The sequence below is a fragment of the Oryzias melastigma genome, linkage group LG11 (genome assembly GCF_002922805.2).
Source record: "Oryzias melastigma strain HK-1 linkage group LG11, ASM292280v2, whole genome shotgun sequence".
In the NCBI taxonomy this organism is placed as follows: Eukaryota; Metazoa; Chordata; class Actinopteri; order Beloniformes; family Adrianichthyidae; genus Oryzias; species Oryzias melastigma.
Window position 1 is genome coordinate 10,178,239 of NC_050522.1, and position 16,666 is coordinate 10,194,904.

Genomic DNA, 16,666 nt, shown 5'->3' on the forward strand with positions numbered 1-16,666 from the left:
GAACCGGAAGTCATATAACTGAAAACAATCCGCGAATATGTGAAACCGCGAACAAAAAAAATGCAAATTAGCAGGGTATATATATATATATATCTTTTTCTTTATTCACATATATTTCTTTAACCATATTTATATGAATAAAGAAATACTCAGAAATAAAGAATCTCCTCTGCAATCAAAAAATGCCTGTTGCCGCACCAACAGTCCCGCCCCATACCACATAGAGATATTTCTAAAAACTACTGCCCATCTGCAGAAACTATGTTCTAAAATACAACACAAGTGTTTTGATTTTGGGTAAAAACCATAGACTGTATATAAAATAACTGGACAGAGCAAGCCCCCCTACTTCCGTGTTCCATATAGGAAGTCTCACTGGGTTGCAAAAAGGCCAAAGTCCCATTGTCTTACATTGGGAAACACAGTTATTTCTCAGTCATTTTATATGTCAGAATAATCATTCTTCCTCTGCTGCTTTCTGCTTAACTTCTTTTTTCTAATCCTATTTTTTTTTTTAAAGATTTTTTCCATTATCACAAGTTATTAGAGTTATAAATTGACCAATCAGATGGCTCAATAAGCATTTGTGGGTCTGAAGTCGAACGTCTGGGGGGTTTGAGTGACAGATGACGGGTAGCCAATGGGAGCAGACTTCATCAATGGGTCCGTGAAGACCTTTTAACACCTACTTTACAACTCAACAATGTACCAATCATTGTCCTACTGTTGTTTTCCTCAATGGAATGTACCAATGCAGCAGTTTAAAACAACAAGAGGCGCATTCTGTCGACATTTTTAGATGAGGATTTACTCTGTAGAAATAGATTTCACTCTGAGGTTATGTGCTTTGGACTTTTTTGTTTGATTAACGTTCGTTTTTCTTTATTTCACTGTTTTGGTTGTAGCTTATAAATTATAAGTTGTGTATACGCGCATAAAATCACCAACCAAAGTTTCATTTTCGCCACACTTTTCCAGCTTCAGCCTGTATTAGACGCAGCCGTCTGAGGAGCGCGAGACAAACTTGAAAGGACCTGGTCGTGTTTTCAAACAGAAAAAAGATCCAGCTGTTCACTTGTTAGGAGGTTATTTATTTTAAATACCACTGAACGCGCTTCTCACGTGCATCTGATCAGACTCTAACCTGGCCGCGCATGAGAACCGACAAGCTTTTATTTCGACAAAAAGGAATAAATGTAAGTAAATCCCAAAGGACCGCTGACAGAATCAAATGTTGGAATGGTTCTCCCTCAAAGGCTTGAACAATGACTTGTACGATTCTCCCGAGCCGGCGTTATTAAAGTAGAAGTGGTTTACATCCGCAGTCTCGTGGTCGAGGCGTGGAAAGAGGCAGACGGTTGCAATAAACTCACTCCTGATTGGCGACAGTACTTCCTGTAGATTCCATGACTCAGCTATGACTCAGACCAATCGCTGAAGATGGGTTGCAAATGGCGGTATCCGTTTCAGGAATTGATGGTGAAAGCGGCGGCCTACTTTCGCAAGGAGAGGAAGTAATGCATTTCCAATGGGAGACCTCATTGCTCGCTCAGTCCATTATTTTTACATACTATGGTAAAAACACCATAATCATTATTAAAAGACCACTAGGAACGCTTTTACAAAAGATCCAAATATGATTGGAGTCTGACTTTACAGCTTTATCTGTAATCCAGACACTAAATCTATGTTTGAGGTATTTGAATGATATCACTAAAATAAAAATACCCCTAAAAAGTATCAGTTCCCTCCTAAAATAAGTACATAATGTAGAACAGAGATTGCTTCCTCATTTGCTGATAACAAAGCTATTAATCAACATGTTCTCACTGGAGAGGAAAAGGACGTTTTTTTTCATTAAGTGCAATTGTTCTAGCAGTATCTGTGAAAGTCATTCCTGTGATGCAATATAAGAAAAATATTTGGACATATTCTAAACCCTGGGAAAAAAACCCTTTTCGTCTTGTTTGTGTGCATCATATGGAAACAAGAGTGCCATACTTCGTTATTATTAATGTGTGTGCGCACAATTAGTGTGCGAAAATTCTTCTAAAAATCCTCTCAGAAAGAACCACAACACCAGAGTGGGTGTCTGAACCCCGTTATGTTTTTCTCATGAATCAAGAGTGCCGCTCTTTGCATTATAGATGTTGAGAACTGTGGCCGTTGCCATGGTGACGCCACCCTGCAATATTCTGTTGCAGCCCGCTTGCCTGCCGATGCTTGCAGCAGCTTACAAGCCGGAGAAAAAAAAAAGAAAAGACAGAGGTGGGAGGGGAAGAAGACTTGAAGAGAGACTGGAGTAATGGGGTCTGCGGCAGAATCCAGCTGAATGCTAATCATCTTTTCTTGACACTTTGTCCTTTGGTATGCAGAAGTCAGCATCAGGACCAGGGAGAAAGGACGGGAAAACAGGTAAACAAAAGGCAAACGGATGCTTGTTAGTGCTAGAACCACACACGTCCTCAAAACAGCGAAGAGTAAATCAAAACAGAATCTCACATGTTTTCAGACACATGCGCCTGCACGCAAAGCCTAATCTGGCGGCAGCCAGCAGCCCATTAACAAATGCTCAAATATTAAGGAGCCACAAAATGGATCTAATTGCTCACTGCAGCCCAACCTTTTTATCAACATTCCCTGGATGTTTCTGGAACCAGCAGAGTGATTCCTGTTTGTGACGCTCTTTGGGAAAGAAAGACAGTGTTGTGCTGCTGTGATTCAGTCATTATCGAGTGAGGGCTCCAATTATAATCTTGGCAACTTCACCAAACATACCATGTTTTTCACAATTCCGTCTATTTGTTTGTGTTTTTTAACACCGTAAAAAGGAAGAGGAACTGAATAGGAAGGCAGGGGACAAGTCAAGGTCACGAGTCACGTCCTCACAAGGAGCAGATTTGAAGGGTGGCTGCAAAAAATATCCACAGAGCTACTAAGATTTAAAAACCCAATTCTTAATACAATTTCTTATAGAAAGATTTATTGTTCAATTTTTCAGAATTATCTTTGTTACTCATCTTCTTGCCTGATTACTTTGACCTCATTCATATCAAGAGAATTCAGCCAGTTTGTTTATTGCGACTCCACACTGATCATGTACAAACATTTAAACACACAAAAAAGAATTCCTTTAATGTGAAAAACATCTTACTACCGCTCTCGTGTTCCGACTCATCTTTTTCCGGCGTGGTTAAAACAACAAACGTGGTTTGTCACCGCTCCCTGTGGCGCTTAAAAGCCGCTGCATTGTCACACATCAAGCCCCCGGGGTCCAGCAGGTACACAAAGATTTGTTAACCACTTTCGTTTTCCATTGTGCAGAAACAGACGGGGAGGTTTAGGTGACATAAGGACGAGCAAACACAATAGGAAATGAATGAAACAGACATAGAAACAATAGGAAAGTCAATAGAGCTCTGCTAGGACAGCTCCTACAAAACCTGTGGCAGTAACAGGAAAAAAATGTCCTGTGTGATTTTAAGGTTAAAAACTGGTCATGATATGAAGATACCAGCTTTGAACAAGCTTGTTTCTTCAGGAGCTGTTCCTATGCACTGACACACATTAGATAAACCTACTTTTAGTTTTTTGGTCCTATATTTCACATTATTATTGTATATTTTCATAATTTACATCAGGGGTCCCCAAACTACGGCCCGCCTTCACATTTCGCCCTTCCCCACACACACTGTCAGAAACGCTGATCGAGAACCGCATAGAACGTGACTTTTTATTCCACCCTTCTGCAGTCTGAACTATAACAGGAGAGGATAGACTATTTTTTTTTAACTTTTTCTTTATTTTTGTATTATGATTTTTCTTCCTTGTGATTTTTGAACGACCTTCACTCTTTAGCTCTTCAAGCTATTTAGCTCATTCAGCTTTTAAAATATTCAGCTCTTTTTATGCTAGCTTTTATGGCTGTTACTAAAGAGTTCAAGGCTGTTTTGGGGTTTAGCTAATATTTTAGCCACTGGCTAGCTGTTTTGGCTAATTTTGGATTTTTTTCAGTTTTTTAAGGCTAATTTGTAGCTTAACTAATATTTCAACTTTTTATGCAAGCTTTTGTGGCTAAATTAGACATTTTACCAGTTTTTTGGCAGATTTGGCATTTAGCTTATATTCCAGATACATGCTAGGTGTTTTGGCTAATTTAGGCTTTTTTCATTTTTTAAGATCATTTGGAGTTTAGCTAATATTTTAACCTCATGCTAGCTGTTAAAGCTAAATTAGACATTTTACTAGTTTTTTGGCTAATTTAGTATTTCGCTAATATTTTAGCTAGCTTCAGCGTTTTCAGCTATTAGCTTTAGCCATTTCAGCTATCAACTTCAGCGTTTTTAGCTATTAGCTTCAGCATTTTTAGCTATCAGTTTCAGCATCCTCAGCTTTCAGCACTAGCATCTTCAACGGCCACATTTAGCTTACAGCATTCACACTAGCATTTTCGCAGGTATGCTATATATCTACTTTTTAGTTAGTTTAAAGCTAATGATGGTTAAGATGTGTGCTTTACATCAAGTTTGCTCATGACCCGATTAGTCGACTAATCGGAAAAATAATCTGTGATTAGTCAACTATTAAAATAATCGTTTGTGGCAGCTCTACTTTAGTCATTGGTCTCTTTTTTAGAACAATTGTGGTACATTTTTGTCATCACAAATCATTAATTCCTTGTATTTGATTTTGGACTTCACCTAATTGTGTCCATCAGTTTGGTTCTGACCATCTCTTGAAATCTGTGGCTTTTTTCTTTGTGTTTTGGCCCCAGATGACAGGTTTGGAGGCCATGGGGCAATGAAAGGCTCCAGGCCGTTTGTCCCTGCGGCTCAACTGTGAAGGTTCATTGCTGATGGTGCTGGAAATCTGGCAGAATGAAGAGGCATTTGGAGTCTCTGCCACCACTCCAGCATGCATATTTACGATCCCAGGAGGTGTGCAGGGGATGATTCTCACAGGTTTGGCAGACCCTTCAGGGTTTCGTGATATTGTGATCGCACCAGTTCACAAGAATTCAAATTCGCTACTCTTGGACTTAGCACAATCTCTTTGGTCATTCGTTATTTTTGAACAGGTCAGTTTTTTCATCATATACATTATTAACCTAACCAATGGGTCGTGGTTAAAATCCCTACTTTGATCAAATCTTTTAGTTTCAACTAAAATAACAGCTTGGGATCTGATGTAAGGTAGTGTAAAAACAGCATAAAATAATATAACTCGGAGGGCCTCGATGCTATAGCATCACCGCCACCGATTGATCATATAGCACTACATGTCCCATGATTCAATGGGTTTTCGCCTAAGCATCTTTTACTACACTACTGTAACTGTGACAAAATAAAAGAAAGGATAATATCAAACGATCACTTCAAACAAATTTCCTTGTAACAACCAAAAGTCGACGATTGACGAAAACTTCAACCGTGCAACAAATGCGAGGAGTTATAAGTTTGTAAGTCTTGTACAAAATCTGCCAACATGTGGGACAATTCCTCATGTGTGGGTTTAAAAAGATTTTGTGTTCAGAATCTTTGAGTGAAATATGAGCTCATTTAATCTTATCAGATTTAAAGGACACAGTTTTTAATGGCACACTGAGTCCTCTTGATAGAAGACCCAATGAGTTGTTGGTAAAAATATATCAACAAAAGCACTAAATGTACAATTTAAATGACTAATAAATTAAAATGTTCTATCAACAGGCAGATACTGCTTTCTAAATTAAACTAAAGTTCTTTTTTTCAAAGACTGTTATTCTGAATAATACATTAAATTGCAGACATAAGGCACTTTTTAAAAAAAAACTTAACTTACCTGTAATTTTAAATAAAATTATTAATAAATGAATACAAACAAAATGGTGCTAAGTGACTAACAGACACATTTAATTAAACACAAAACTACACTAAAATCATCTTTTTTTTCTTCTCGTCCAAAAGAAAAAAAATATAGTTAAATTGACATTTTTGATTTAGATAAAAGAAAAAAAAACATTTTCTTCTTTTTCTTTATCTGGTAATTTAACTTATTAAACGCAAATATAATGTGGGACATTTTTTATGTAAAATGTATCAAGCGTGCTCCTTTTACATACTTATTTAGTTTTCAGTTGCTCTCGCACAAACATGAAAATGAATAAATAAAACGTTACTTAAAAAAGACTGTCGATGTTTTTTAACCCAATAAAATCTTTAGTTGAAATTTGTTATGAAATAATAACTCCAGATCTTAAGAAAAACAGCTACAAATTCAGGGGTTTTGTGCTGCAAAAATCCCAAAAATGTCTATGAGATCCTGGAGGGATACACAACTGGGACTTATAGTTGAGAATAGAGAATTCAGTTAAAAAAATCAGTTTTTACCCATTTTAAGGTAAATCAACACTGATTACCGGTATATTCTGAACTAATGAAAATTCATATGTTCTTATATATGTTAAATGATGCAGTCATGGGTTGTTATACATGTCCTCCTTTAATTTGTTTCACCACTGGAGCTACAGAAAGAACCAAGAAGTAAAGAAGACAACATTTATTAAGAAAGTTCAAGGCAAAGTGCCAAACAGAGTCTGGGTTAATTTTCACTTTTTCTAGGAAACAGATAAAAAGGAAATTCCTCCACAAAGATTCAAAGATGTGTATAAAAATGTAAAAGCTGACATTCAATTTGAACCTTTGGTTATTTTTTCATTTGCTGTAAAGTCCTTGAGGTTTCTGGACTAATAGAAAGTCACTTCTGTGAACTCTACAAGAATTTCAACTTTAGAATTGACCACAACATATTCTACAAAGGCTAAAACTAAATGTTGCACCAAGAAAAAACACAATACCCAAGACTACTGGGTTATGTGACAGCACATGAATACAAAACATCTGACCCAGTAAGACTGCTCACAGCATGCCGAGCTAAAGCGCCAGGATTATTCAAACACTCTCCAGCTTAGCTGCTGTCAGATTTGTGGAAACTGGTGGTTGTGTGGTCGCGGCTTGAAATTCACACAACGAATACTTACATTAATGCCGGTGTTTTTTTTTTTTGTCAATTATTTTCATTATTGTCAAATTTTTTCTTATTTGTCCAACATAGTATTTTTGTATACCGTAGATCATGTTTTAAAACCAGGAAACTGCAATTTTGATCAGACGTTTCAATGAGCAACACATTTCAGACACAACACAACTTAAATACATGACTTCTCTGGTAGAGTTAACAAGAAAACTATTCAGCCAACCAACAATCAGAATGCACAAATGTGACGCTCCCTTTACATAAAAAAAAAGCACAATGCAATTAATGATTAACAAGGTTTATAAGAAATTCTCTGCTTGACAAATATAATATGTTTTATGAAGAAAAATACAATTTATTCTATTTTCCACATTATGAGGCACACTTAAAAGCTTTATTTATTTTTTAAAGAAATAGAGTTCCCTATAATCTTATAAAGTGATTAATTCTGGCTGTCAAAGCGATTTTGTGAGGAACATGGCGCTCTGTGAAGATGTCACTCAGTTTAATTTATGAGTTAAGAAAAAGGCTAAGTGTTTTTTAAATATGCTAACATAGCAAACATGTAGGGGTGTCAGACGCTGGTACATGTAGCTAAGATGGTAGGAGTTAGCGTAGCGACAGCAGTGTTTTTTTAGCAGTAGCCTATCAGTCTGCCTTTTTTTATGTTTCAAGCGAAGTTGGTCGTTAGCATCGTCACATTTGCTTTAGCAGTAGCCAATAAAACTTTTTTTTAAACATATTTTTAAACAAGATTGGGCATTAGCGTAGTCACAATAATCTTTGTTTTAGCTGTAGCCTGTCTGTTTTTTTATGTTTCAAACGAAGTTGGGCGTTAGCGTAGTCACATTAACGTTTATTTTAGCGGTGGCCTATCAGTCTGTTTTTTTAATGAATTTTTAAACAAGATTGGGCATTAGCATAGTCACAGTAACGTTTGCTTTTAGCGATAGTCTATCAGTCGTTTTTGTTACGTGTTTCAAACGAAGTTGGGCGTTAGCGTAGTCACATTAACGTTTATTTCAGCGGTAGCCTATCAGTCTGTTTCTTTACGTACTTTTAAACGAAGTTGGGTGTTTGCGTTGTCACATTAATGTTTACTTTAGCGGTGGCCTATCAGTCTGTTTTTTTATGAATTTTTAAACAAGATTGGGCGTTAGCATAGTCACAGTAACGTTTGCTTTTAGCGGTAGCTTATCGGTCTGTTTCTTTACGTATTTTTAAACAAAGTTGGGCGTTAGGCTACTCACAGTAACGTTTGTTTTAGCTCTGGCCCATCAGCCTGTTTTTGTCATGTTTCAAAAAAAGTTGTTTTTAGCGTAGTTACAGTTACGTTTGTTTTAGCGGTAGCCTATCAATTCGTTTTTTTATCTTTTGAACAAAGTTGAGAGTTAGCCCAGTCACAGTAAAGTTGGTTTTAGCAGTAGCCTTTAGTAGTTTTTCAAATAACGTTGTGAATTGGCGTAGTCACAGTAACTGTTTGTTTTAGTTGTGTCCGCCCGTTTCTTTACGTGTTACTAACAATGTTGGTAAGTTAGCATAGTCGCTGTAATGTTTTTTCTAGTGGTATCGATCTGTTTTTTACATGTTCTTAACAAAGTTGGGTGTTACAGGTTTTGTGAACCAGCTGACATGCCTAACGTAGTGTGTTACGGATTAAACCAATGGTTTTATTCTTGGCCGCACAGACCTGGAGTAACACATTAGGGTTAGCTCAATAAATACCAACGTCAACATTTAATATTGAAAGTGCTTCAAATATGCGCAAAGCAATGCAGCGATGTGCATCTTAGTCACATCAGGAATAACATCAGCCTTTATTTTGTCTGGACATGATCGGTAACAGGAATTAACATGAATCTGAGCGACGTTTCTGTGTTCAGAAGCCGCCTCCACCAGCTCACACACTGTCCCAAAGCCGCTTGGAGACACGTTTTTCCCAAGTCCGGCAGCTCGCTCATGCAAAGCAGCCGGACGGACTGCGCTCCAAAGCCTCCTCTGGAGTGCACACCATAACAAAGCACCCTACGAGTCTGCTCAGAGATTGGTTCGCTGGTCCTGTTCATCCTCCTCCGGAGCGTCATACCCTCTATGCATGATGTAAAATCCAGCGCAGTAATAACCCACAATTGGATAAAATTGTTCACATGCACCACAATCAGATCAACAAACGGCACCAATCTGGATAAGAAGGAAACCTGAATGAGTCAGAGTATTCCGATTGGCCCTACTATGCCCTATTTTTATCCTGATTGGACATTTATTCTGATTACTTGTGTCCATGTGAACACCAATAATGCTGAACATTAAAACAATGAATGCTATTCTCAGAGAATCGCAGTTTTTGCTCGTCATCCAGTGAAGCCAAAATAGCATGACACCATGCCTCCTCAGCAGTGGACCTTGCCAATGACTTGTATCCAAATTGGCAAGGGAACAACAATGGAACAAGCACAGGAGGCAGCAATGGCTCACACACTGACCTGAAAAGAACAAGGACACCACAGAAGCTCGGGACACCGCTCAAGGCGCACATGTTGCCTTCATAGCCCCAGAAGTTTTCGCAGTAGTTTCAGAACTTTGATTGCCCCAGTTGAGGCAAGCGATGACGGCTTGACAAAAACCGCAGAGTGGAAACCAAAAGACAGAATTAGGAGAGTTTTCACTGACCTCCAAGCTGTATTCTTCTACAGTCCTCCTGAGCGGGTCTACAATCTGCCAGCAGATGAGAATGCACAAGTCTATTAACAGCATCCCTCCAACGATGATCAGCAGCTTTTGGTCCTTTATGATCTGGAGAGGAAGAAGACATGACATGATTGCATTTTCCAACATCTTCTAATATATCTAAAAGCCCTTTTAATACTTTTTTTATTAGAATACAACCTGTATTTAACTACTTTTTATTGCATCTTAATAGAAAAATATTCTATTTCTATGTACAAACCTTAAATGCCCAACATATTTTATAGGCGTTTTTAATGCCAGGACATCAGCACGGCTTTTACACTTTTTATGTGAGGATCTGAAAAAGATCCATCAAACAGAAGGCAAAGCTGTCAAGCGTTAAAAGCCCCCCTTTTTTATATCTTAAACTCAGAGGGATGAAAGCCATGACCTCTTTGTGATCTTGATTTATTACAGCGTTTGACTGTCTAGAAGCACGGATCAAAGCAAAGGTCAGAGAAAATGGGCCGAGCTCTGAGAGAATCGCAAAGCCCTGATGCAACTCGCACAGGTGTCCGTTCCCTCGGTGGAGGAGGCACAAGAAGGAAGGGGTTCGTTCTAACGCTGTTTGATAGTCAAGCTAAAATAACTGACATTAACAAGTAAACAAAAAATAATTTAACATTTTTTTAAGGCCTTTTTAGGTGTTTTTACAACAGCTACCATAAAAATTTACCAGTAGAAAGTCGTAAAATTATGAGGAAAAAGTTTAATTTTATGAGAATAATTTCATATTTATGAGTAAAAGAGTCAATACAGAAAGAATTTGAATTTTTGAAGTTATAAGTAGAACATTTGCAAAAAAAAAATATGATTCAAAAATCTGATAAACTATAAACAACAACAACAATATGAGAGACCCTGGGCTCATTGTAAGTGGTTACTTTAGCATTGGTTGACAAATGATCAAATAAAAGTCTTTTAGTGAGTCAACATTGATTTAGTTTAAGTATGAAGACATTGAAAGGAATTTGGGTCTCTTCAGAAGAAGATTCTTGACCCACAAAGAGAAGATTTCTGGTGCACTTGTCGTTTACTTAATTGACAGTATAGTTACAGAGGTCCAAATGCATTATGGGCCATAGATTCCTATGATAAAATTAAGCGTTATTGCATCACCACACATGGCTTCAATGATAAATTTAGTCCTCTCGTAGTGAGGATGGTGGATTGGACTTTATTTTCAATAAAGCATGGCCTTTTTCCTTGTAAAAATACGACTCTTTTTACATAAATTTACAACTTTTTTCACATATCAATGAGTTTATTCTTGTAAAAAATTACAACTTAAAAAAATACATTATAAGCTTGTCTATTTAAAAAAGCAACCTTTTTTACTCAAAACTGTACAAGTTTATTTTAGCAAAATTACAACTTTTTCTCATATTTGACAATTTTACTCTTGCAAAATTATGACTTATCATAGGTTTACAAAATTATTGTCATGAAATAACATTTTAGTCATTAAATTTACAAATTTACTCTCTTGAAATTACAACTTTTTCCCTCACAAATTAAAACATTTATTTTAGAAAATTGCAACTTTTGTTTCCCTACATTTATAAATTTATTCTTGTAAAATTACAACCTATTCTCTCATAAATATAAAGTTTATCTCTGTAAAAAAAAAATGGTTGTAAATGTATACGTTTATTCTTGAAAAATTCAGATTTTTTAAATAAATTTGAATTTATTTTTGTAAAATTACAACTTTTTTCTGATAAATTTGCAAGTTTACAAAGTAAACTCAAACAAAAATATGCTTGTTTAAAACAATTAAAATCCATATATCAAATTCATCTTTATTTATAGAGCATATTTTTTTGGTATGGAACAATTCAGTGTTTTACATAAAAACTAAAATCGAATCATAAGCAGAAGAATAATGTAAAAAAGCAATCATAATAAAATCATCCTTTACTGATCCATATGGGAGTTTTCTGCCAGACGCCATTCCTGACACAACTTTGTGTTTTCAAGACACAGTCAGACCCAGAAAGGAAACACTATGAAGGGTCTTGCCAGAGGAACCACACTGGATTTTTTTTTTTTTTTTGGCTCATTGCACCCCAGCCCGTAAAAATCAAATAAAAACATGAGGAAATGTAAAAATTACTTAAAAGCTAAGCTATAAAGAGCAGTTTTCAGTTTTTTTTAAGAACCCATAGAGTGGAAGAGACCTTCACATTCTTAGGCAGGCTTCAACGACCGAGGTCCAACAATCAAAAGTATAACATGAAATATAGATCTAAACATAAGACTGGCATTGCTCTTTGATTTAAAGAGAAGTGTATTTGCAAAAATTTGATAATTTTATCAATTTTACAAGAGATTTTTGCAAGTAACACTTGCATACTCACTCTTAGATTATCTTCTATATCTAATTTAGCTTTAACCAATAATAAAACTAAGGAATGACAATTGAAACCCACCAGCGATAACACTGTTCAAACTCATCCATGATTTACAATCTTTGCTCCCCCAGAACAGACAAGAGTGAGAAGAAGGATGGATGGATGCAGCACCAGCCTCCCAATTTGAAGAAAAGATGGCAAACACTTGTGTCTGCTGTTCCCTTGACAGGAGTTGGCAGACATTTCAGGGGAGAAACACCAACTATCAGTCGGCTGATGCCAGAGCACCTGCACTCAATCAGCCTGGATGAAGTCGGTCCAGCACACAGACCCGATCCACGAGCCAATAGAACATACATCTTAGAGTTAAAGACCCAATCTAATAAGAAATGTGGGTTTTTTTGTGTGTTTTTAACATGTTCTTGTGGCATTTTTCTAATGATGGAGGCCATATATTAGCATAATTAAGCTTAAAATTGAATTTCTGAGTAGCTCTTTATTTGAATCTTGAATCAGGAGCAGACAAAAAAAATGCAATAAAAAAAATATTTGCATTTTTTTACAGGCTAAAAGCTCCATGCGCTGCTTCATTCTGATTCATCCACTTGCAGACAAATCAATCTGTGAACGTCTTTGTTTTCCTCGTCTGAGCTGGAATCTGACTCAAGACTGTACGGCTGGACAGCTCCAATACTGCTCTCCAGGTTGGGGTTGTGAGGGTAAGCTAGCGGGAAAGCGTGTAAACAGAGAACTCTCAGCAACATGGGTGCCAAAAGTCCCGCCCACATCTCAGTGGCAAATTTCCAATGAAATGCTGCCACTCTGCAGAAACTATGTCATGGAAAACAACACAAGTTTTTTATGATTTTAGCTAAAACTGGCATCATTAAAATACCACTGGGAATGCTTTCACAATAAATCAAAAGATAATTAAGGATGTAACTATGCTGAAAAGAAATAGAGATCAAGTGTTTTGTATGTGTTTGCAAATACAAGATGGAAAACTGGCCTGAAACCATTGACTGTACATGAGAACCGGACTGTGTTCCTCACTGGTGTTTTCAAAACAGGAAGTACCAGCCAATTTCTTGAAGACAAAAGTTCCACTGACTTCTATAAAGAACCAAACTGCTATTACTTTGTCATTCTATTTGTCAAAGCAACCATACTTCCTCTGGACGTTAGCACGTTCTTGCTAATCCTAATTTCTTTTGGATTGTATTTTTTATGCAGAGAAAGTATTTCAAGTTATAAATTCATCAATAAAATGCCTCAATAAAAGTAAGTAGTCTTAAAAAATGTTCAAAATTGAGTGATAGATTCTCCTGGACCGGCTTTCTTACAAGCTGTCTCCTTATTGGCGATGACAGTTGCCATGGAGATGTTGACTGAGACCGACTCAGACCAAACTTTGATTACTGACGTCGTCTGGTTCCAACATCTGGTTCCATATCATTAAAAAAAAAGACAACTCAATTGACTAATTTGGTTGAAGCTAAAAATTAAACGATTATCTATATGTGACATCACACTCACTCAGCCCAGTTCTCATATGCAGTCAATGACTGAAACCCAACATACATGAAATTAAACATAAAAATCATTGCTTTGCCTTTCATTTTCCATCTATAGACTAGCATTATATTTCCCTCCATCTATCCAGCCTTTTTCTTCATTGGAACAACTGAACCATCCTCCCTTTCTTCTATCTGGGAGTCCACCCACATTCCCTCCAACATGAAAAGGGGTAAAGAAGTGAAAGGGTCTAAAAATACAGCCCAGTTTCCACCGTCTATAATTGTGCCAGTGAAACAGATTGTGTCAAATATTTAAAAAGCCATTTGTACTGCTAGATCTGTCTTTTAGAGGAGACGTTCAAAGCAGGTGCCAAGCCTTCCAGTCTTTCCGACTGTTACAAGGCACGAGTCTGAGCACAGTCGCAGATACACGTGTGAGGGCTTTCGTAACACGTGAGCCTTCAGGATAAGACTGCAGAACGCTGTCTGGATAAGGTCGCCACAGATTTTCATTTCCTGGGTTTGCTTTTTAAATTTGTCTCAAATTTGAAAGTTTTATTTACGTATAAGGTGCAGAAATAATCAATCGCGTTTACTTTTTAAGTTAAAATTTGTTCAACAATAGAAGAAAAATACTTTGTAATTTTACTTTGTTTTCACTTGCCTTAACCTTAACTTAACCTTAAATGTTTCCTACTTTTTCAAAACTTTCCACACATTTTTTAAACCTTTATTGCTACATTGTACTAAATAATATCCATACAGGGAGAGATTGCTGTGTACAAAACTTTTTAAACATTAGTTGCTGTTATAAAAAGATTAGGTATTTAGTTATAAACTGTAGCATCACAATGTGTGAACGTGAATACTATCTACTGTATTTCTAGTGGTTTTTAACCTTGTAAAGAATTACCTTCAAATTTTGTTTGGAATCAAGATGTTTTTTTATATCACTTGATATAAATCCACAAAAAACATTTGCAATGTAATTTCTTTAATGAGATAATAATAATAGAAGTTATGATCAGTTGGGCTATTTGGTAAGTTTTTGCTTATAACAATGTTAGTTTAAGATACTGAGATGGGTGTTGACACCTTATTTATCCACTGTCTCAAATATGATGCCCACATTTTGTAACATGGTGTATTATAAAGATACAATATAAAACAATTTTGGATTATTTTAATACAACAATAGTTGTTTTAAAAAATAAATACCAATAGACGAGGTATTTTCTTACAAAATTAGAAAAACATTTTCCCGCCAAAAGTGTTTTTGAGATTTCACGGAGGCAGCCATTTTGAAATGAGCAGTAAAAGCCTTTCTACTGCCCCTAGTGGAAGGGTGATGAACTACAAGGCAGAAAACATGGAGCAAATGTTAAAAGATAACACAACAGGACAGTTGGAGACTGACTCGACTCAGACAAAATTTTAAAACTGCAAAAAAGGGGGTGGGCTGAACGGGGAGGTGTGGTTTGGATCTGTGATTGAGTGAGGCTAGCTTGCGCTAACATAGTCACTCTGCGTCTTCAATATGGGGAATGGTAAAGAGCTTTTGATCACCACTGAACTTCCTATGGAGGTTGAGGAATTTTCTCCCTCACCTTCTCGCGAGCCAGCCGCTTATGACCCAGACCGAAGGTGACCCGTGTCTTTGGTAAAATTACGCTAACATCACAAGCTAATGAATGCTAACATATTAAGCAAACAATCCCAAGTGAAATGCTCATTGCAAATCCATCATCAGGACGCTGGTTTCACTAAACCACTGTTGTCTAACTTCCAAGTCTACTGGAAAGATGTACAAGCCAGTAGATTATGATAACCGAAGGCAATAAATCTACGAGCCATGCTAACGCTAACATGATAGCGACGACCATTACAGATGGGCGGGGCTTTTTATCTGGAGCTGCAGAGCTTGATTACGTGAAACTTCTGAAATGAAATAGGCCTTATATCATTTGACCAATCACAAAATTCAACTGTAATACCTCGTATCAACCTGTAGGGGGCAGCACACAGACAATAATTTCAGGAATTAAACAAGCTTGTTTTAAATTGTCAAAAAATTGACAAGGACTACAGTCAAAAAAAGTTTATTTAATCTTTTGTTACCCTGTAAAGTATCACCTTTTAATGGATTTTTTTATCATGCTAAAGAGTTAGAAGTCTCAGAAGTGTGTATATCAAATATGACTCGAATGGCTATTTTTTTTGTAAATAATTAACAAAACAAGCATTTTTGAAATACCTTCTTTTTCATCTTCACATTTTTGAAGATGGCATGAACTCTCCACGTCTTGGCAAACATGGCCCCGAAAGCAGTTGTGTATCCAACAATGAGGATCCATGTGCGAACCTGTTCGGATATAGGAAGAATGCACAAAAATGTTACATCCTGATCAAACTTAAAACATTTTTCCTGACAGGAATTTCAAGATTAGGTCATAGCAAACAGGAACATCTATCATCCCTCGACAGAGTTGGAAAAAAGTTATTTATATTAAAAACTGGCAATGCATGTTTATAACCAACACTAACTTACTAAAGTCGTCTGCCTTGTGAACATTGAACGTATGTTTAGTATGAATATTCTTTCATTATAACATGAACTATTTTTCCAAGTTCTGTGTTTAGTCATTACAGCACTTTGAGAGCAAAATTTCCCCAAATGCACTGCTGTTTTTACATATTTTAGATAGGAGATGCTAAATTTCTAATGAGATGAAGCTCCATCTTCAGTGTTCCCTCGTTCATCGTGGGAGTTACGTTCCAAAAATAGATAGACGAAACCCGCTAAGTGGTAATCTTTCATTTTTAGCACAATTATAGATATTTTAAGGCTGTGAAACCCCTCATTACACAACATATGCACTTTTCTCAGACAGACAAGAACAGTTTCACACTTGTATCTATTGTTTAAACTCTCAAACATTAAAGAATAATTCCAGAATTATAGAATGAAACGAGGATGACCTCGTAATCAAAGATTTATATAAATTTGGCAAACTGAGAGACATGGAACAGAGGAGATTGATTGACAAGGTATAC

The 16,666-nt window shown here is 36.5% G+C and overlaps 1 protein-coding gene and 1 long non-coding RNA gene across 2 annotated transcripts in view; one reads left to right on the forward strand and one right to left on the reverse strand.

Annotated features, from left to right (window-relative positions):
• gabbr2 (gamma-aminobutyric acid (GABA) B receptor, 2) overlaps positions 1-16,666 on the reverse strand; it is a 199,458-nt gene that overhangs the window by 45,444 nt on the left and 137,348 nt on the right. The window contains exons 12-13 of the mRNA XM_024297033.1: positions 15,867-15,974; positions 9,685-9,807 (exon numbers count right to left, since the gene is read on the reverse strand). Coding sequence (XP_024152801.1) covers positions 9,685-9,807; positions 15,867-15,974 — 231 coding nt within the window. The remainder of the gene's footprint in view (positions 1-9,684; positions 9,808-15,866; positions 15,975-16,666) is intronic.
• On the forward strand, positions 2,124-12,800 carry LOC112161703. The gene is made up of 4 exons (XR_004948603.1): positions 2,124-2,415; positions 4,775-4,961; positions 12,325-12,486; positions 12,661-12,800. It is a non-coding gene; the product is annotated as an uncharacterized LOC112161703 (long non-coding RNA).